Raw genomic sequence first — 22,046 nt, 5'->3', positions numbered from 1 at the left:
CAGCAAGGGGAATTTTCCAGTGCATTTAGCCTATTTTCCTCTTTTTGGTTATTTTCACTTATTATTTTTAAGTGACTTTCCAACAAAAGTAGGTAGGGCAATTTTGCTAAGTTAATATATAAGCAAACCCAAGTTAGCACTTTCTGGCAGAAGAGGCAGCAGGAGCTTCCCGCTCAACAGGCAACTTCTCAGCAGTACCCCCCCCCTTCATGACACCCTGGCGTTTTCTAGCAGGACTACATCGCCACAGAACCAGATCCCCCCATCCCTAGCAGGATCGCCCTCAGCAGATCAGCCCATCCTCAGCGTTTTTCCCGCGACCAACCACCCTCAGCTTTAGCGGTTTTGACCATCAGCAGCTGCCCCAAAAGCCAGCGTTTTTGGAGTGCTGCTGTCCAGCGTTTTCTTCAGCAAATTCAGCAATCACTAACGCTAGGGAAGGCTGCCTTTTGGTAGCGTTTTTCCAGCCTGATCATCAGCCATTGCAGCGTTTTTCAGCAGGTGCAAATCTGCCATAAAACGCAGTCTAGCAGGTACAAGAATTCAGCGTTTTACCATCAGTATGAACCCCCGCAAGATCCACCATTTTCAGGCATAACCACAGCAAGGAAACAGTCATTTTCAGCCCCGAAACAGCCATCGAATTCAGCCCATAGAAGATCACAGTTTTCAGCCACGAAGTCGCCGTCGTCATCACCATCGTCGTCATCGGCATGGTCCCATTGCATCAGTCCATTGCATTCGCATTGTACACCTTTGTGCAATCAAGTAGACCACTCTCGCCAACGAGAGTGGGGCCTTCAGAGGAGGGTTTTACAACCTCTCGGTGTCGTATCTCTTCTCTCCCCTTCTGTCAATCTCATTCACTTGCACGCACAATATCCACTCACTTTGTTCGTGATCATAGCACTCTCCATAAGACGGAAAGCTCTCTCTTTCCCTAAGAACTAAAAGGAACCTTGAGCAATAAAGATCACTAATCTTGAGAAAATACAACATTCATTCCGCTGCACCTTACAGAAAAAGTAGACCCTTTTCTCTTAGAAGAGGGTTTGGATACTATATGAGAAGTAGATATAGCATAATCAGAAGAGTATGATAGGAAAGAGATAGAGACATCTTTACTACCATTCAGCACTCCTTGGTAGGCTGGTTGTTCCAATCCAGAGATCCCTCATGCATTGTGGTTACTCCCGCTGGTTGTTACCACCTACAGTGTTTTCTTGATGCCCATCGGCATCTTTTTTGTGCAGTTTCTTGAGTCCGTCCAAAACCTTCTAGACATGTGACAGTGTAAGGAATTGTTGCAATTCTGCGAGTTGAACTCGTACTTGTTAAAGGTCTTATTCAGTGATATTCCCTTGACTCCTCATGGTTCTTCCCAATCCTGCTCTAGCAAGAGCCTCCACTACAATAGGTGGTGCACTCATCTCAGCTATGATAATCTCCTATGGCATTAAGGCTTTTGCATGGATCAGCCTAGAGATCATGGATACAAGTGGTCTCTCCATGGATCTCCATCCATCATATTTGCGCCCTGATCTACTGAAACCGGCCCGAAGGGCGGTAGATGTAGGCTTTCACCCGAAACTTTACTTTAAACTTTAGGACACAGAGAAACTTTGCAAAAGAAAACCTATAACGGCCGATTACTTCAAACACACACGGCTTGGAAGCTAGAGCGCTACCGAGCAGACGCCGACACTTGTTGGCCACAAAGACTAGCACCCCTTTCGGTATTTCTTTATTGTATTAACAGAGGGAATAAAACCTGTGATTTCCTACGAGCTGTCCCGCATAATCCGAGCTGAAATGACCTGTTCTGGCCCAATTTCGGCAGCCTAACTTTACTAGGACGCTTCACAGACAGTATCCCCACGCAATAGATGACTTTCCCGATGCATACCGACACTTTGCAAAACCTGGCGAGAACCTGCAACATGCTGAATTCTATGTTTTCTGCCCTTAAAATGCGTCAAATCACCTGTACAGCGGTCCCCTCGCGTCCCTTGACCTCTTGGGGGTATTAGGGACCTTTTAGGACCAAAACCCTAAACCTGCAAAAATACACAGCAGGCTGTATTTCCCTATTTTGGGCTCCGTTTCGTGAGCTGGTCGCATCTGTAGCAAGTCCTCGAGCTCCCACACGTGTAGGGCTACTTGCCCTTTGAATCGGACGAGATTTCTCACGTGAAACCTCTCCGAATTCACCTTTTACCTGCGGGGGATTAGCAACTGGCTAATCCAATACCTGTGCAAGAGGCTCTTGCCTCAGCAATTGCGTATGAACCCACATTGTACAAGAGTCAAATGAAGAGCCCTCTTGTGGGGCATCACATAACTGCACAGAGGGGGGAGAGAGAGCAGTGAATGTTGTGCAAGGCTTCACTTCTTGCACTTCACTGTACATAGAGGGTAGGCAAGCAAACAGTAGCTTTGGTACCTGCAACAATCCACCATATGGCTGAAAATGCAGCCCACGTTTTGTTTAATGCTTCTCTCTCTCTTAAGTTGGAAAAATGCCCAAAAATGTGCCAATTGGCACTCATGCATTAATTCCCCGCTTTGGACCTTTTGGTCTAAAAATATCTCAATCGGTTGCTCACTTGACTTAGCGGCAGAGTAATGAAATGTTCCTCTTGTCATTCCGGAGCTAATGACGCGAACAGATTTCATGGCCACAAACTATTAGTTCCCTAAATTTTAGGAGATGATTCCATTGGACTCTCACTAGTCATCTGACCATCTTTCACCACTGGGACCACATCCAAAATTGCAATCTAGCCCAGTTCTCGGGTGATTTTCTTTGGGTGACCCCACCTTGTCACTGTGCCTCTATGGAGTTAGTTTCCTAGTATCTACTAACTTATTAAGTGCGGCGAGGCGATCTAGATGTATGAACTGAGCCTAGACATCCTTTTACTATAAGAGTTCCAATGCCAACCACCTTCCCGTATGCGGGTGAAACTACCATTCACATTGGCCATACAATGTCCGACTATTTCCAACTTCAAAAGGAGGGTCTCAAAAATTAAACAAAAGACATTTGAAAGAAACCAACAACTAAGGTTAGCAGTTGCCACGTGCTCGTGACATATTTAACAGTTGCCACGTCCTTGTGACATACCCCCCTCTTGAAATCGCAAACGTCCACGATTGCATACCATAAATACATGCCATTGAGTATCTTGTGTTGTTAGCACTCTTTTATCATCGCATGTATCCGCAATAAAGGTCGTAACAGATAGATAAAAATGACTTAATGAGACCTTCATACTTTTGTCATTTCTATCTATTATATTGAATCCATGTGTATATATGATGTGCTAGCTCTATCATTACCCCTCCTTTGCACACGTTGGGTTCGGGCATACGTAGGCTGTAACCCAAAGGCTTCAAGGTAAAGCTGCAATACATTTGGTGACTCTGAAAGTTCATACTCTTCCATCCACTTTGCATCCATAGGTGGGTAGTTCTTGACTTCACCAAATAGCATCTTGCAACCTATCCCTTAACTTTTCTGTCCTTATGTACCAAAACTTGCTCAGGTACCAGGATCTCATCAAGTTCCTCAACTTCTGGATGATCCTCATCTGGCATATCTTCTGGCACATCACCCACGAAGGGTCTTAGAAGACTCACATGAAACGCATTATGAATCTTCCACGCATCAAGCAATTTCAGCCTGTTTGCGACATTGCTGATCTTGTCAAGCACTTGAAAAGGCCCATAGTAACGCATACTGAGCTTAGAAAACAGTCGTTCCTTGCCCTTCATCTTCTTTAACCTTGCCTTCTCAAACCTTAACAGAACCCAATCACCACTTGACAACAGCAATTCACGACGGTGACGATTAGCAGCCTTTTTCTGCTTTGCTTGAGTCTTCTCCAAGGCAACTTTAATTTTCTTGTACATTTCATCCATGTTCTCAACATATCGATCTGCCTCAAAGATCTTGTCCTTTGTATGCAAAATGTGAGGAACCTTTTTGCCGCCTTCAACAATCTCAAGAGGTGCCTTGCCAGTTGACGAATGCACCGTATTATTGTATGCATACTCAGGCATAGGCAAATACTGTTCCCACTTGCCCTTATTATCTGACACATAGCATTTCAGCAAATCTAAGACAATAGAATTAGCCTCTTCTGACTGTCCATCAGTTTGTGGATGAAACAAAGACGAGAACTTGAGCGTAGTGCCCATGTTCTCAAATAATCCTCTCAGAACAAACTGGTCATGCGAGGATCACGATCACTGACAAGCGATTGTGGCATACCATGGTACTTAAACACATTGTACATGAACAAGCGTACCATCTAATCGGATTTTATCTTCTTCCTGATGGGGAGTAAATGGGTCTGCTTGCTGAACCTGCAGATAATGGTCCACATACCATCATTCCCTATTGGCGTTCTTGGAAGATCAAAAATAAAGTTCATAGCAATGCTTTCCCATTGCTTATCCGTAATCGGCATTGGTTGTAACAACCCTGGTGCCTTTTGCCTGTCAAACTTGACCTTTTGGCAAATTATGCATGCTCGCACAAAGGCATCCACGTCTCTCCTCAAGGTAGGCCAATAGAAGAAAGTCTCTACCGCTTTCACTGTCGCATTAATACCACGATGCCCTGCATACGATGGGACATGACTCTCTTCCATGACCTAATGGCCTAGTGACACAAAGCCTGCCATACATCATCATAAAACCATCTCTAAGGAGGTAGTGCTCATGATGTTGCCCCTCTTGCAACTGTTCGAAGATCCTTGCAAAATCTTCATCAGTAGCATATTGTTCCTTCATGTCATTCACCTCATGATGATAAGGAAATGACAACTGAAATTTGTGGCTTCCTTGATAACCAGCAAGCTCTTGCATGTAGCCGAAAGTAAGCTGGTGCCAATCTGTCATAACGTCGGCTTCAAATTCATTTGACAGCCAAGCAAATGCAAACATTTGCTTGAAGTATACCCAAGTGGCGGGTGCCTGTCCTTGCATTAACAATATCGTCCACCATGTAAGCGCATTGTCCTTTAAGAAAGTGGCACCTTTCCTGACCTTAGAGGCCTTTGTAAAATTCCCTCCTGCATAAGCTGTATCAAACTGCTGGAGGAAAGTGAGCCTTTGCCTTATCCTCGAAGCTGCTGAAAGTGATAAACTTTACAGCTGCACCACCTTCTTTATAAGCTTTCGGCTTTTCCAGTGCCCCCAAATTGTCATAAGGAATGGTCTGCAACATGGGCATTGTAGTAGGAATCATCGGCATGTCTTGGCCATTAACATTTTGCATCAAAGGTGCCATATCTAGCTGTTGTCCAGAAAAACCAGCCATGCTAAAATGAGCCTGTGGCACCCCAAACTAGCCCTGGTTGCTCTGAAAACCTTGCTGCACGCCGATGCTACCATACATGGGGTTTGGCATCATGCTTTGCATACCCCCAAACACTGTTCCTAGCATGTACGGCTCACTTCCAAGCGCATAACCAGCCATACTCTCGAACACAAATCCACCCCCGAAATACCCGTGGGTGGTGGAAAAATTGCCCAGTAACCAGTTCCCTGTCCATTCAAGACACCATGCGAGCTCTAAAAGGTGGCGGGCTGAACTGGAAAAGTCTGTAGAATAGGCGTCCTAACCACCTGTTCAAGGACGGGAGGAACCTTTTTTGGAGCCCCTGACTCCGCAACATGCGAGTGTTCCCTATCCTGCTGAGACGCATGAAGTACTAAGGCTTGAGCATCAACAAGCTCTGTTCGCGGTGTAGGTTGCCTATTTTGTTGTGGCATTGGTGGCGTTTGCAAGCACTCTATAAACCTTGGGTTCTGCACCAATTGTGAAAACACATTCACCGCGGCAACTAACTGAGTCCTGAACGCATCATCCTCGAGTTGCCCATTCATAAATCCCTGTACTAGAGGGACATTCACATCAATAGGAGGTACAGACAGACGTGGCCGTGAACTCTCGCCAATCTCGAACACCATAGGAATTTCTTGTCTGTCCTCCGAAGAGGACCCTCTTCCATAATGCCCTTCCCTTTGTCGGCCATAGACTAATCCCGCGTTTCTGTACTCTGTGTCTTTACCCAAAACAACCAAGGCTCACTTCTTGAGGAAAAAGTGATTTATATCCTGGCAACGAAAACCATGAAACCAGCCCATAGGGCGGTAGACGTAGGCTTTCACCCGAAACTTTACTTTAGACTTTAGGACACAGAGAAACTTTGACCTGTAACGGGAATTGATATTTCAAACACACACGGCTTGGAAGCTAGAGCGCTACCAAGCAGACGCCGACACCTGTTCGCCCCAAAGACTAGCGCCCCTTTCGGTATTTCTTTATTGTATTCACAGAAGGAATAAAACCTGTGATTTCCTACAAGCTATCCCTCATAATCCGTGCTGAAAATGACCTGTTCTGGCCCGATTTCGGCAGCATAATTGTACTAGGACGCTTCACAGACAGTATCCCCACGCAATAGATGACTTTCCCAACACATACGGACACTTTGCAAAACCTGGCGAGAATCTGCAGCACGCTGAATTACTCTGTTTTCTGCCCTTAAAATGCGCCAAATCACCTGTATAGCGGTCCCCTCGCATCCCCTGACCTCTTGGGGGTATTAGGGACCTTTTAGGGCCGAAACCCTAAACCTGCAAAAATACACAGCAGGCTGTATTTCCCTGTTTTGGGCTCCGTTTTCCGAACCGGTCGCATCCGTAGCAAGTCCTCGAGCTCCCTCACCTGTAGGGCTACTTGCCCTTTGAATCGGACGAGATTTCTCACGTGAAACCTCTCCGAATTCACCTGTACCTACGGGGGATTAGCAACTAGCTAATCCAGTACCTGTGCAAGAGGCTCTTGCTTCGGCAATCACGCATGAAGCCACACAACTGTACATAAGTCAAATGAAGAGCCCTCTTGTGGGGCATCACATGACTGTACGAAGGGAAGAGAAGAGCAGTGAATGATGTGCAAGGCTTCAGTTCTTGCATTTCACTATACATAGAGGGTAGGCAAGCACACAGTAGCTTTGGTACCTGCAATAATCCACCATATGGCTGAAAATGCAGCCCACGTTTTGTTTTAATGCTTCTCTCTCTCTTAAGTGAAAAAATGCCCAAAAATGTGCCAATTAGCACTCATGCATTAATTTCCTGCTTTGGACCTTTTGGTCTAAAAATATCTCAACTGGTTGCTCAGTTGACTTAGCGACAGAGTAATGAAATGTTCCTCTTGTCATTCCGGAGCTAATGACGGGAACAAATTTCATGGCCCAAAATAGCAATTCCCTAAATTTTAGGGGATGCTTCCATTGGACTCTCACTGGTCATCTGACCATCTTTCACCACTGTGACCACATCCAAAAATACAATGTAGCGCAGTTCTTGGGTGATTTTCTTTAGGTGACCCCACCTTGTCATTGTGCCTCTATGGAGTTAGTTTCCTAGTATCCACCAACTTATTAAGTGCGGCGAGGGGACCTAGATGACTTTGAAATGAGCCTAGATATCCTTTTATGATACGAGTTCCAATGCCGACCAGCTTCCTGTCTGCAGGTGAAACTACCATTCACATTGGCCATACAATGTCCGACCATTTCCAACTTCAAAAAGAGGGTCTCAAAAATTAAACAAAAATCATTGGAAAGAAACCAACAACTAAGGTTAGCAGTTGCCACCTCCTCGTGACATAGTTAACAGTTGCCACCTCCTCGTGACATCTATTATGATGATCCAGGTGAAGCCCCCATATTTGCACTCCATAAAGCAAGGTAGAAGTGACCAAAGTGTCAAACAGCCACCACAGCTTAGAGTGTGGCAATTGAAACTGCAATGGTGAGACTATTCTCTCAAGTCCTCCTAATGCTGCATATTCCCTCGTCAATCTCGCCTTTGTAGCACCTCCCATAGAGAAAGTAGGTCCATTGAATACAACATCAAGATATGTATAAATACATACTCCACTACTACTATCCATATGAACAGGTGCTTATCTCTTTATCAACTGCACTTAGTAACGTATACAATCACCTTGGTTTTTCCATACCTAGCTTGTTCTTCTACCCTCTAGGGAGTTTGAAACAAGCACAATATCATCCGCATAAAGCAATAGAGGTATCCATGTACATGACAATTGTGCCCCTCTATCCCCTGCACTCTCAATATAATCAGAACTCTCATCAATATACAATCCAAACAAAGTAGAACAAAGTGAGCGTCCCTGCTTCACCTCACTAGTAGAGTGAACAAGCATGTCCGTACTCTCCCTATAACTATCTCATATAGTGCCATACAAGCTCCTATGAGACTCCGAAGTCATGTAGTCTCCATATGAATCTGGCTCTCAGGACTGTGTCAAATGCTTTGTGGAAATCCACAAAGCTACAATAAATCCTCCTCCCATGTGCTTTAAGCATGAAGAGACGATCAATTGTAGAGAATCCCCTTGTGCATCCAGCCTGCCATGAAAGCTCATACTTTTTTGTGAATCGATTGATTTATTTACTAGTGGGAAACCTCAATGCGAGGAAAACCCACTGAAAGGATCATATACAAGGGGAAAAGCACAGAACTACTCAGCTGTAGAGAGTAGCTAAAAACATTCATATGAAAGCTGATGCATCTCTAAGGTGATATCACCAACTTCCAAAGCAAACCGTGACGATTGCCTAAGAGAAAGCTTGAAGAGAGGGAATGGATCCGCATGAGTACGATGGAACATGTAAGCATTACACTGACTCCACAAGGTCCAGTAAGCCCAGTATCTGACCCACATAAAGAAGACCGCAAAACGCTGTAGTGTCAGTGAGAAAATGCCAAATGCCCAGAACCTTTTGTGAAAGACAACCCCAAGAAAACGGAGCCGCATACAGGCCGATACACGGCGAAGGAAGTCTCTAGTAACGCAGCAATCCCATAACAAGTGACAAATATCCTCTTCTACAGTCGAGCAACGAACGCAAGAAGAAGGACGAATATGACGCGCCCGAAGAAAAGTGCCAACGGGAAGCACTCCAAGCAAACAGTGCCAAAGAAACGAGCGCTCTTTCAAAGGCAAATGTATTTTCCACAAGGCAGAGAGGAGCCTCCTCCACCAGAGGTCGGATTTGTGCATGCGCCAAAGGGCATTACAATGACCATCAAGCCATGGTTGTGGTAGAAGAAGAGCATAAATTCGACCTGCAGAAATATCTCGAAAAGGTGTTCCCCGAAGGGCCCAATCAAATATGCGATCACCATCAAGCAAAGGTGAAACAAGCAAAAAATCGAGCAGCATGCTTTGAAGCTCTCTCCAAAACTGACGGTAATGCATGCCCAACCCAAAACGGCGAGCAGCAAAGGGAAACTCAAAAACATATCCGGCCTCATCGACCACATCCTCAACCACACGAATGCCACGTCCAGAGAGAAAGTAAGCCTTACGAGGGGAGCGGTCGACCAAAGTAAGAGAGAATGCCCAGCTCCAATGGAGACTTTCCAAACGGATCAAATCACCTTCCTGCCAAGGATTCCACGATAAATGCATCGTAACCTCTTTCTAGGCAGATACTAAAGTGGAAGCAAGAGGACATCCAGGAATGTGCCCTTTCATCTTGCCAAAAACCACCTCCCAGAGAGAGGGTTGCCAATGGCCAAAAGCAGAAGTAACAACGTGCTGACCGAGGAATGCAAATATCAAAGTCCAAGGTTGAATTTGTTGCACAAGAGTAGGCAACAACATAGCTTTTCTCGCAAGCACATGCCTGCGTAAATCCAAGATATTAAGTCCACCAAGATGTTTAGGAGTGCAAAGCTTCTCCATCAACATCAAGTGTAAGACTTTTCTCAGAGTATGAGTCTGCCACAAATGGGACATAATGTCCGACAATATAAAATCAAGACATCGGCGAGGCCAATGCATCAGTCACAAAAAGAACTGAACATATGCCAACAAGATACTCTAAACAATTCACTAACGAGCATGCAAGGGCCAAGTAGATAGCTTCCAGTAATGCAATTTGACATTCAAACGTTGCATAACCCAATTGACTTTCTGAGAGTGAGTAACATTCCATCCAATTGGATAATCCAAATGCCTAATGATCACATTTGAAGATACAATCTCACCTGGCCACAACAAACTATGCCAATCACAAGAACAGAGAGGCAGAAGCTTCGATTTACAAAAGTTGACTCTAAGCCCAACCGCAATGCCAAAAAGTTCCAAGGCTTCCATAATCACCTTGACATCCGCCTGTTGATTACGGGGCATAAACAACGAATCATCAGCGTAAGCCTGGCCAACGAATGTACGCCCCGAAGTTAACCGCAGACCATGAAGACGCTCAACAGAGGTCAAGTGATCAAGATAAGTCAACAGCGGGTGAGTAGCAATAGCATACAACAGAGCACTAAGGGGGCAGCCTTGCCTGACTAAAAAACCAAGAGGCCAAGATTCAGTTAATTCACCTTCCAATATCCCTGAAGACGTGCTACATGCATACAAAAAAGGAACCACATTGGCGAATTTAGGACCAAACCCTAAGCACCTCATCGTGGCAGCAATGAAGTCCCATTGTACAGTGTCAAAGGCCTTTTCAATGTCAACTTGTATAACCAACACATCTTGTTGAGTGTACTTAGCATACTCCATGCCAATCAAAACATTAGCCGGATTATCCATAATCTAGCGACGTGGAATGAAACCATATTGAGCCTGATGGAGTCCTGCAAAAAGATGGTCCTTAATGCGGTGCACCAGCATCTTAGCCAATATCTTATAAACCACCGACATCAAAGTAATCGGGCGCCAATGAGAGAATCGCTCACAAAGCGCTTGCTTAGGCAGCAATTTAAGTAAACCTTCTTTCCAAGATAGCGGCAAATCTTGTTTCTCCCATGCCGCCTCTCTCTCTGCCTGTCTGCTCAACTCATGCTCAAGTGTGGATGCATATAGCTTGGCTAATGAGTGGCCAATCATGATAGTGTGATAGTTAGTTGGCAGGGTCGGATCTCCAGACTTAAGTAGTGGTACAATCGTAGACGTACTCTAAGTCTCAGGAAACCCCTCTTACATGACCCTATTGAACATGAAGGCCACAAACTATCAATATGATCTCTAGCATGTACGAAATGCTCTGCCACTACACCATCATGACCTTGTGCCCTCCTTGTGTGCAATCTATCAATGGCTAGCCTCACCATCTCACGCATGGCCCTATTGAACATGAAGGCCCACAAACCATCAATATGATCTCTAGCATGTATGAAATGCTCTGTCACTATACCATCATGATCATGTGCCCTCCCTGTGTGCAATCTGTCAATGGCTAGCCTCACCATCTCTATTGTTAAGTGGGAGGACACGGCTCCGGCCTTTTGTGCGCGCACCATGGGCCCCTCAGCCAGTTGCAGGCCTCGTGCCGTCTCCAATGATTGGCGGTATCTCCATCTCTCCCCCCCCCCAAAAAAAAAAAAAAAACCTCCTCTCTTACCTGCCTTGCTTTCTTGTAATTTTCCAGTCTACATGTTGTGCATGGGTTGCACTCTTGGGTGTGAGAGGTGTGTGTATATGCTTGCTTGCTTGCTTTGCCTGTGCTTGTTCCCGCTGTTTGTTTCTGTGTCTTGGCAGAATCTGTGGTTGGTAATGATTGGGATGGGAGCGAGTGCTCTTCCCACTTCCTTGTCCTGCTCCTTGATGATGATCTTGCAAGTTGGTAGCATGCTCTCTCCTTCAGTTTTCTTTGTCTTGCGGGGTTGAAGATGCTCAAGCTAAATTCTCCTCTCTGACCTTTTCTCAAGTTCTTCAATTCAAGCTGCTCTTCGTGGTGTATCAGAAGATCATGGGGGAAGAAGACAGATCAAAAGTCTTCATCTCTGAAGAAAAGTAATCATCAGCTCCATAATGCATAGAAACGACCAAACACTACAATGTCCCTACAATATAATCACTGCCCAATAATGACTGTCGAACTAAAGGTCTGCATATGAGTTTCTTCATCATTAACCATAAATCAGTATCCTCTTCATCCTTCAAATGCCGCATAGCTTTTCAAACCTCTCAACTATATATGCAAAACAGACGTAACCATGCGTTTTTCAGTGATATTTTCAATTTTCCAACCTCCTTGTAGAAGAACATAAGCCTGTTATAAGCACTTGAAGTTAAGGCATCTCATTTTCAGTAACCAATACTCACTATACCTTCTGTGATAGCTCTTTCCAGCGCTCCCACAGGGACCCCAACAATCGCTCTTCATCAATGTCACTGCAGTCACAAAATCCACCAGCACCTCAAACTTTAGAGCTGGAACAGCATATGCCAAACAAATAATGAACAATTTCAATATGCCAGCTGGCCACTAATGCATGTCTCATAGTAGATAGAAGAGTATCTTTCCCCTCCCTCTACTTGTATTTTTGCAATTAATCGGGTCTAAAAACGCCTCAGGGTAAATAAGATCCCAAAAAAATAATAAGAAAAAGAGCTTACCAGAGAGGCCATTTAACCAGAAATTCGTAAAGGAACATTCCTAGGATGACAAGTTCTTCTAGATTTTTACCTATCCTCCAGCTTGCACTCTAGACACCAAACCATCACTCAAGCTCTGAAAAGCTGGTAGAAATGGGGGAATGGAATCACTCTATATGAGGAACTTGTTGCCTATAGGCCTGTAGTAGCACCTGAGGCTTCCATTTGGCCCTTTTCTCTATGCATACTTATGGCTTCCGTAACCAGACTGGAACTAACAACCTCACAAAAGGGCATAGCCATGGCCAAAATTGTAAAGCCATATTACCAATGTTTGGCTGTAAAGCCATACTACCAACGGTGAAGAGAGAGAAGTAATCAACACTCGCAACAATACGTCCTTGAGTTGTCGTTGTAGTCGGCTAAACGACTGCCACCAAATACTCCACCTCTAGGCCTTAGCCTATGAATTCAAATGACATACAAGTAGTACTGGAAATATAAGAATCCCCCTCTTCTACAACTTCCTCATCCACCCTTATTTACCCCAACCAGGTGTCACGTGTACATGGCTCTGTGTGCCACATGCACATGCTTCATCGACTTCCAGAGCCAATTTTCCACCTATCCCTAGACAAGAGTGTCTAGAATCCTAGGAGGATTAGTACCGGCAATTTTGGGAGCCTGTTCACAAGACCTGCATGTCCGAACCAGTCCATTAGATTAGGTTTTCTAGTTTTGGAACCATCTTGCACGACATGCATGTAGTTTTAGGTTAGAGGAATCCAATGAGTCATTCCCCGTGTCAATCGGATACACAGGTTGGCAGATGTGCAACAGTTTCACCAAGAAACTTAACCCCGGTCAAGCTTATTAATAAATCATTTTAATGATTTATTTTATAAGAATTTGACACAGGTTTTGCCCTACCTAAGCCTTAAGAGGTTTATAACCTGCAAGATTCACCTATAAATGGAGCAAGTTCTCCATCAATTTGCATCAGATTGAGCAAGCGCTAGCAGCAGACCTGTCCTAGAGGTTTTGCAAGAGCCTGCAGTAGTTAGCATTTTTGGCTCCATATCAGCCCTCTGATTCTCGATGTTGCTTCCCACGAATGCACATAATGCATTTCCCATGCTTACTCCCAACATCAAGTAAGCCTGTAAGCATCTGCTCACGAAAAGCAAGCAGAAGAGCATCATTGTTCAAATGACAAAATCTATAATGCCAAAGATAACTTGTAGGTCTCCATGTCGCTAAAGAAAGAGCATGCAGCTTGTAGAGTCCATATTCCACTGAGCCCCCTTTGACCTCCTTGTCGGATTGCTGATCCCAAATAAATACCGCATCCTTTGTAAAAATCACCTCCATGCCAAGTTTGCACACCTCGTGCACACTTGGAGATATGCATACCCCCTCTGCCGTCGGGAATTAACTCCATAGATCCCTCACTGTGAATATGAATTTCAGATTTGTCGCCAATAAAAGATGGTACCACAGTGTTGTCGCATGTTGGACAAAAGATCCTTCGAAGGTGTCATGTGCCATGAGGCACCACTATCTAGAATCCAATCACGATTGTCACGATTGACTATGTTAACAGCATTACATCTACTACTAGTTGCAGATACGCGAAGTGCCATGCCAAGGAGGACCCCTACGCTTGGATGGTCACATCCCTTCGCCCAAAAGACGTGCCTCTTCGCCAAAAGCCACACCCCTTCGACGACTGATCACACCCCTTCGCTCTACAGGTGCGACTCTTCACCCAATGGTTGCAGCTCTTCGCCGAAAGGATGTGTCTTTACGTCTAAAGTCGCATCTCTTCACCATGAGACGTGTCTTTTCATTTATGTCTCTTCGTCTCCTATATAAGAGTTTCAAGCAGTCATCAATCAATCAACACAGAGTCTTCTGAATCTTGTTTCTAAGTTCAGTTCAAGTTTCTCAAGTCTTATTCATGAGTTTAAGTACTTAATTAAGGATTAGCAACTAGAAGCCTTATAGTGGTATCAGAGCAATTTTTTTTCCCGAGACCCGAAGGTTGGGAGCCTCTCACCCTCGCCGCTACCCTCTCCCGCCCTTCCCGGAGTTGCATGGAAGCAGAAGAAAGGTGGTGGTACACCCACATCTCAGCATGAGGTAACCCGAAGTTACTTATGTTCTAGTATTATACAAGACCAGAGACAGCAGCATGGTTGTGTACAAGCGTGATGCTCGTGTGCTGCATGGGTCAATGCAAAAGTCTGTGCCTTTTCAAGCTCTAGTGTGTACCTGTTCATCTGAGTACCCTTTGGCGGAAATTCTGAAAGCTGGCTGAATTGCACCCTTTCCCTGGTGACTCCTCGCGTTAATTGGATAACTCTAATTCCTTCTGATTGGTGTATATTTTCTTTTGCTAAAACATTAGATTCATTTTGAGAGTCTTTAACAAAAATCATGTACACGGAAATAGAGCTCTTTATTGACTTATTGAAAGCTTGCGTATGTACAATGGGTATGATGTTACCCATTTCCTTAGTATCTATGTACATATCTTTTTCCCTGAACCTAAAGGAGATTCTCCTTTTAGGGAATTTAACATTGGCAGCCATGCGATCAAACCATGGTGCCCCTAGGATTATATCCTCATGCTTGAGAGGAGAGATAAAGAAGTCCTCTTTGTCCACATAGCTTTGGACATGGAGCCTCAATTTCCCGATTAAGGGAGTGACTGAAGCTTCTTGCCCCAGCGCCACATGCTCCAAGCGACACATCACCAAGGGGCACCGAATCCACCCAAGCGGCAACATATTTCCCAAGCGTTGCAACCTTCAAGTGGCAAACGCTGCTGTAACAGAGGATTCACCGGGCCTATACGCCACCGATCGGTACGGAAGCATCGCAGAAGTTGATTTTGAGTTATCCTCACACTTCTCAGCCATCTCGGATGGCTGAAGACAGAAAAAACAGCAAGTAACCAATGTCCAGAAAGGCGCCCAAAGATACCTTGTATGATGTGTAAAACGCAGTAAACCTGAGGGAAGGGGGGGCGAGGGAGGGATCCTTGCCAATGATGCAAAAACTGAGCGTTTTCTGAAAAAAAGCAGCAGCCTAAACGCTGAAGTCCCCAAAAAAACGCAGATCTGACCAAAAAATGCTAGGCAGATCTGGTGCAAAGGGGGGGCGATTTGCTGCAAGGAGGGGGTGCCAAGGGGAGGAGTTGCAGATCGTAGTTTGCAGAGCCAAAAACACTGAGGTTGGTGCTCCAAAAACGCTACAGGCTGAAAACGCTAGATCCCTTGAGGGCAAGTTTCCGCGATGGATTGGTGCGGAAAAGGTAGCGCTAGCCTTCAAATGCTTGATTGCTGATTCTCCCCAATACTGGCGACTGATACCATGTGAGAGTGAGCAACAGAGAGGGAGAGAACCCACGCATGCCAAAAACGTTGGAGGAAGAGAGGAGAGAGTGAAAACGCTAGAAGCTCAGATACGCTACAAGCAAGCATTCTCAATACACAATGCTCAGACTTGGTGGTCCACACTCTTACTGCATAGCAAGGCACCAAGAAATTGGGTGAAATTCAAGAAGTTCTTCTCTTCTCTTTGGCTAACTCCTCAATATGAGGCAGATGTGCTAGTTGCTTGGAACCACTTAGGGATGAAGAAAGAAGACACTATCCCCACCTACAAAATCGAAGATATTGGGATACGTTTCTACAAGTGGCCTCTTTTAGGAAACTTTCTTTGGAGCAGATGGAATGCTATTGTTGTGGAATATGCAAGGAGATATTGTGATATTGTCTCAAAACAACAGTCTACTAATATTGAGCAACCCATGGAGCATGCGATGGATAGTTTTTCCTCATGGACTGGGTCATTGGCTTATCCGACAAATGAACCAATGACCAAGGCTACATAGAAAGAGGGACTCAAAGGACAAAAAGAAATCTAAGAAGTCACTGAAGAAGAAATCTGCTACACCACAAATGTCTGCTAAGAAGAAGGCAGAATATTACAAGCAAGGTAAGTGCTTTGGGTGTGGAAAGACAAGGCACATTTTGGCAAAGTGTCCTAAGAAGGAGGAGAAGAATGAAGACAAACCGGAATCATCTAAGGCAACTGAGTGAGCAAGAAAGCAAAAACAAAGGCCGGACTTGTACCAAATTGTACTTGCACACCCAAGAGCCAGTCTGATCCCAACACGGAGCTCTACAAGACGTGGGGCACAGTGCAAGACCAAGAAGCGCTTATCTTCTTTGACAACGAAGCCAAGGCTAACTTTATTTCGGTAAAGATGGCGACTTGTCACGTGCACATCTAACCCTATGTGCATGTGGACAAGCTATCTCAGGTCTAGGGTTCAGGTCAGCTTAGGAAGTGTTCTGGTACCTTTGTGAGCTTGTGAGCAAGCCGTATGTCCAAGCAAAGAGTAATTGCATATCCTCTGGTTGCACACAGCATGATCATCAGCATGACATTCAATACCCATCATGAGCATTTTACAATGCATAGAACCCATTTTCCCCATTTACTAATTTTTTTACTTATTATTTAATCAATGACTGTTGGAAAAGTGAGTAGGGCAAATTTGCTAAGCTACTATAAAAGAAACCTAGCGCTAGCACTTTCTGGCAGAAGCGGCAGCAAAAGTTCCAGTAACTTACAGTGCACCTTCTCAGCAAGACCGGCAGGAGGCCCTATCGTTGTCAACCAACAGAAGCAGCCAACGGTTTTGGATTTCCTCCATCAGCATTTCTGCAGCAGGTTCAGCCTAGCGTTTTCATCAGTAGCAAATCCAGCCTGCATTTTCAGTTTGCAGCACTTAGCGTAGCATTCGCAAAACCTGGCATCAGATCAGCCCAAGCACATCAACGTTTTCAGTTTTCAGCACTTAGACACTGTAGATTCAACCCTTAGCCTCGCAAATCTCACCTACCTGCATCAGATCCTCGTCGTACCGTCGAGTCAGCCAACATTTTCAGATTTAGCCCGCTGTCCGCAGATTTCAGCATCTGCGTTTTCAGCGCATCGTCGTCGCGTCGTCGCCGTCGCCATCCTCGCCGACACAGTGTCAGAGATCAACAGAAAGTCAGCAGTTAGCAGATTTCAGCTTTTCAGCCCTAGCGTTTTTAGATTTCAGCCCGTCATCATTGTCGTCGACATCATCGGCAAGTTCATTGCGTCTAGACCATTGTACCAGATTTTTGCAATCAATAGCATAGATCTCTCTCGCCATAGAGAGGGGGACCCTTAGAGGAGGGTTTGAGAACCGTCTGGTGTCGTATTCTTCTCTCCCTCTCTCTCTCTCTCAAAGTCTCAGCACCTTCATTCACAGTAGCATTCACTTTGTTTTGTGATCATTGCACTCTCTCACTAAAGGAACGGAAGGCTCTCCGTTGTGTCAGTAAAAGGAACCCTTGAGCACAATTCGGAAGCACTCATCTTGAGCAAAGTCAACATTCACTTCCGCTGCACCTTACATTGGGCAGTGTTTTGTATCACTCAAGGAAAGAACCACAAGAATTTTTTTGCTTGTTGCGGTCGCACGTAACCCAAGTCCACTTCCATCATCTGGTTATAGTGTATTGGGTCTTTTGCTCATGGTAGTCATGGGGGGTTGATCGCCCCGTCTTCACCATATCTTGCGTTTGTGTTCTCTGTCTCTCTCTCTCTCTCTACTCTCTCACGCTTCCGCACACACGCACTCTCACACAAATAGACCCCCTTATAATTGAGTTGCGCTCAACAAGAAGAGATAATGAGTCAAATACTTGCAAGAGCTTTTGAAGAAGGGATTGATCCAATACAATACATCACCTTTTTGTTCCCCGGTTCTGATAGTTTAGAAGAAAGACAGATCCTAGAGTATGTGCATCGATCAAGAACAGGTTTCCCATACCCACAATCAATGATATACATATACTTGACAGATTACACAGTTCTACTTGCTTTATCAGAATTGATCAAAACAGAGGCTATCATCATACCGGGATCACTCTTGCAAATATATACAAGACCGCGTTCAGGACGTCCTTTGGATTATACGAGTATTTTTTCAAACTCGTGAATACTCCTGCAACATTCCATAGAGCAATGATAGTTTGTGGGAACATTCTTTGATGACATAATGTTTTCTCTTAATCCAAGACAAAACAAAGAGAGCATTTGCTGAAAGTATTTCAAGCTTTAAGGGAGCACAGATTGGTAACAAATGGCAAGAAACGTGAGTTCTTCCGTTCATAAATAACACTTTCCGGTACAATTGTCTCTACAAAAGGTGTCGATATGGATCCAACCAAGATAGCTACAATACGAGATTGGCCAACTCTTTGGAATGTGCATGATATACAGAGTTTTCTCGGATTATGCTCCTACTATAGACTGTTCATTCGACAATTTGCGGAGAAGGCTTCGTCGTTGCACACCCTCACTCGGAAAGGGGTTCCTTTCATGCAGGGACCTTCACAGATTATAGCTTTTCAAAGATTGAAGGACAAGTTGACTACAAGGCCAATGTTGAAGTTATTAGATTTGTAGAATTCTTTTGAGATCTATTGTGATGCTTCTGGAAGCAGTCTGGGAGCGGTCTTAATGCAAGAAGCCCATGTCATAGCTTGCGAACGAAAGATGTTTTCTAAACTAGAGAGGGTTGCATAGATTTACGAGGAGGAGCTCTTGGCAGTGTTAACGGTTTGATTCAATGGAGGCATTACTTGCTCCATGCAGATTTCATAGTGTGCATGGATCATCAGAGTTTGAGATACTAATTGTCCCAGAGCGCCAGATGGGCTACCCTCAAGAGAGCACAAAAAGGTCTTGTCGATCATAAGCTTCCTCTTTCGGCTCTGTGTGCCACGTGGACATGCTTCATCGACTTCCAGAGCCAATTTTTCCCCTTCTTCTTAGATAGGGATGTCCAGAAGCCTAGGAGGATTAGTACCCGCAATTTTGTGAGCCTGTTCGCAGGACCTGCATGTCTCGACAAGTCCATTAGATTAGGTTTTCCAGTTCTAGAACCCTCTTGCATAAACGGTTTGTATACACCTTTTGACAAATGTTACAACACCATGGTAAGCATCTGGCATGACGAGCATGTAGTTTTAGGTTAGAGGAATCCAACGAGCCATTCCCTGCATCAATCGGATTCCTGCGTGGGCGGATGTGCGACAGTTGCACCTAGATTTGGACCCTCGGACTTATTTTCTAATAAATCATTTTTATGATTTATTATTGGGAAGTCTGGTGGACAACTGCCCTACATAGACCTTAAAAGGTTTATCCCATGCAGAGAGGGCCTATAAAGGGACATTGAAGGCTAGCATTTTTGGCAGATTGCAATCTAGCGCCAGGAAGCAGAGCTCAGCCAGCGTTTCCTTCAGCAATCAGCCAGCGGTTTCAGTTAGCAGATCCGCTAGCGTTTGCAGGTCAAATCAGCCGGTATTAGCACGTCAAATCAGCCATGGCGTTTTGGTTAGCAGCAGCAGTTCAGGCCAGCGTTTTCAGTTTTCAGCCGTCCTCTCGCGACGGAAACCACTCGCAAGCGGCCTACACGCGTGTCCTGTTGCAGTCCGGTACTTCAGCAGCCCATTGAGCCCTCACCTCGGCCATTCCCTCGCCAGCATCGAGTGCTCCATTTTTTTTCCATCACCGGCATTGTCAAGATCTGCGTTTTCAGCCCTTAATTCCTCTCACATCGGGAGTGCAAGTCAGCCCCTTGGTGGCCATCCGTAATCCCACATCGAGAAGGATCCAAGATGCATCAAATCAGCACCGGAGGTGCCTCTTCCTGAGGAGTTACCACGGTGATTTGTCAACATCGAGTCAATAGAGTCTACATTGAGGTATTACATTGTGTATACATTCCATTTACGCAGTCTAAAGCAAATACCACATCGGTAACGGTGTGGGGGGCCCTTGAGAGGGTTGATTCGGACCCATCAGGTGTCGCTATTCTCTTCTCTCTCTTGCTCTCTCCCTCTACACATCTCTGTTGCATTCTCTCAGCCACTCTCTTCAGGGGGAAGTAAAAGGAACCATCATTCAAGCACAAAGCAATCACAAACGCAAGGAAAGAAGGAAAGGATTTTTGTGGAAGTGTAAAACTAGATCTTCACCATTTCAATTCCGCTGCACCTGACATTGGTATCAGAGCTTTAAAGATTTTGCACTAATCTGCTAATCCCCAAAAAAAAACAAAAAAAAATTCTTATGTTTTTGGTTGTGTTGGCAACCCTTCGGTGTATACTCCTCCCACTCTTGTGCTTTATTTGAGAATTTTGACACTAAGTTGAATTTTTCATCTGCATTTCATCCACAGTCTGATGGACAAACTGAAATTTACAATCAATTGGCATTTGATGTTCTCAAATCGTATGTGCATGATGAGCAATCTAAGCGGGAGCAATATTTTCCATTAGTTCAGGTTGTCCTCAATGATACGTTTTCAAGTGCCATTGGTCGTACTCCTTATGAGGCGGCATTTGGCCGATCTTGTCAATCTTTGTTGACTAGGTCAATTTCTGAAGTTAATGATGTTAATTGTGTTATTCAAACATATGTTGAGGTCCTCAAGAGTGTTAAGCTTCGGGTTAGCAAGGCTCAAGAGTCCTATTCTAGGCATGCTAACAAGCATCGGCAAGATTTCTCATTTAAAGAGGGTGACTGGGTGTTTTTAAGGATCATGAAGCAACGTCTCAAGCAAGTTGATAACAGGTTTCCTAAACTCTCTTTTCGTATGTATGGTCCGTTTCCGATCATCAAAAACGTAAATGGTGTTTCCATGCAATTACGTTTGCCACCTTCTTGGACAATGCATAATATTTTCCATGTTTCTTGGCTTAAATTGTTTCAGGGTGACCTCCAAGGAGCGTTCCAGACAAGGAGCAACCGGAGATCATTGATGAAGCCGAAGTTATGGAGCCGGAGTAAATTCTTTTGCACCGATTCAAGCACGGAACAAAGAAGCAAGCAAGACAATACTTCCTAAAGTTCAAGGATCGAGGTACACATGAAGCGGCTTGGGTGGATGAGGAGTTCTTAATCGATTATCGGGATTTGTTAGCCTCATACAAGGAGGCCATGCAGATCGGTAGCCGTACGTCACCTTAAGCAAGAGGGGATGTCACGTGCACATGGCTATGTGTGCCACGTGGACATGCTTCATCAACTTCCAAAGCCAGTTTTCCCCTTCTTATTTAATAGGGATGTCTAGAATCCTAGGAGGATTAGTACCGGCAATTTTGTGAGCCTGTTCGCAGGACCTGCATGTCCGAACAAGTCCATTAGATTAGGTTTTTCAGTTTTGGAAACTTCTTCCATAAATGGTTTGTATACATGTTTTGACAAATGTTATTAGACCACCTAGGATGATGAGCATGTAGTTTTAGGTTAGAAGAATCCAACGAGCCGTTCCCCGCATCGATCGGATTCCCAGGTGGGCGGATGTGCGACAATTGCACCTAGATTTGGACCCTCGGACTTATTTTCTTATAAATCATTTTTATGATTTATTGTTGGAAAGTCTGGTGGACAGTTGCCCGACCTAGACCTTAAAAGGTTTATCCCATGAAGAGAGGGCCTAAACGGGACATCAGATGCTGGCGTTTTTGGCAAA

General features: G+C 44.7%; 1 protein-coding gene across 3 annotated transcripts in view; it reads right to left on the bottom strand.

The window, feature by feature from the left end:
• The window catches only part of LOC147432788 (binding protein), a 252,004-nt gene that overhangs the window by 218,746 nt on the left and 11,212 nt on the right, over positions 1 to 22,046 (bottom strand). For 2 of the 3 annotated variants that reach the window (XM_086492599.1, XM_086492600.1), the window contains exon 3: positions 12,184 to 12,247. In XM_086492599.1, the coding sequence (XP_086348725.1) occupies positions 12,184 to 12,247 (64 nt within the window). Of the gene's footprint in view, positions 1 to 11,474; positions 11,496 to 12,183; positions 12,248 to 22,046 lie in introns of those variants that run through there. The other variant, XM_086492601.1, reaches the window with a different exon arrangement.

This window comes from Adiantum capillus-veneris, chromosome 20 (assembly GCF_014529385.1).
Source record: "Adiantum capillus-veneris isolate H3 chromosome 20, ASM1452938v2, whole genome shotgun sequence".
Classification (NCBI taxonomy): Eukaryota; Viridiplantae; Streptophyta; class Polypodiopsida; order Polypodiales; family Pteridaceae; genus Adiantum; species Adiantum capillus-veneris.
Note: the sequence above shows the minus strand (reverse complement) of the source record. Positions and strands in the feature narration are given on the sequence as shown.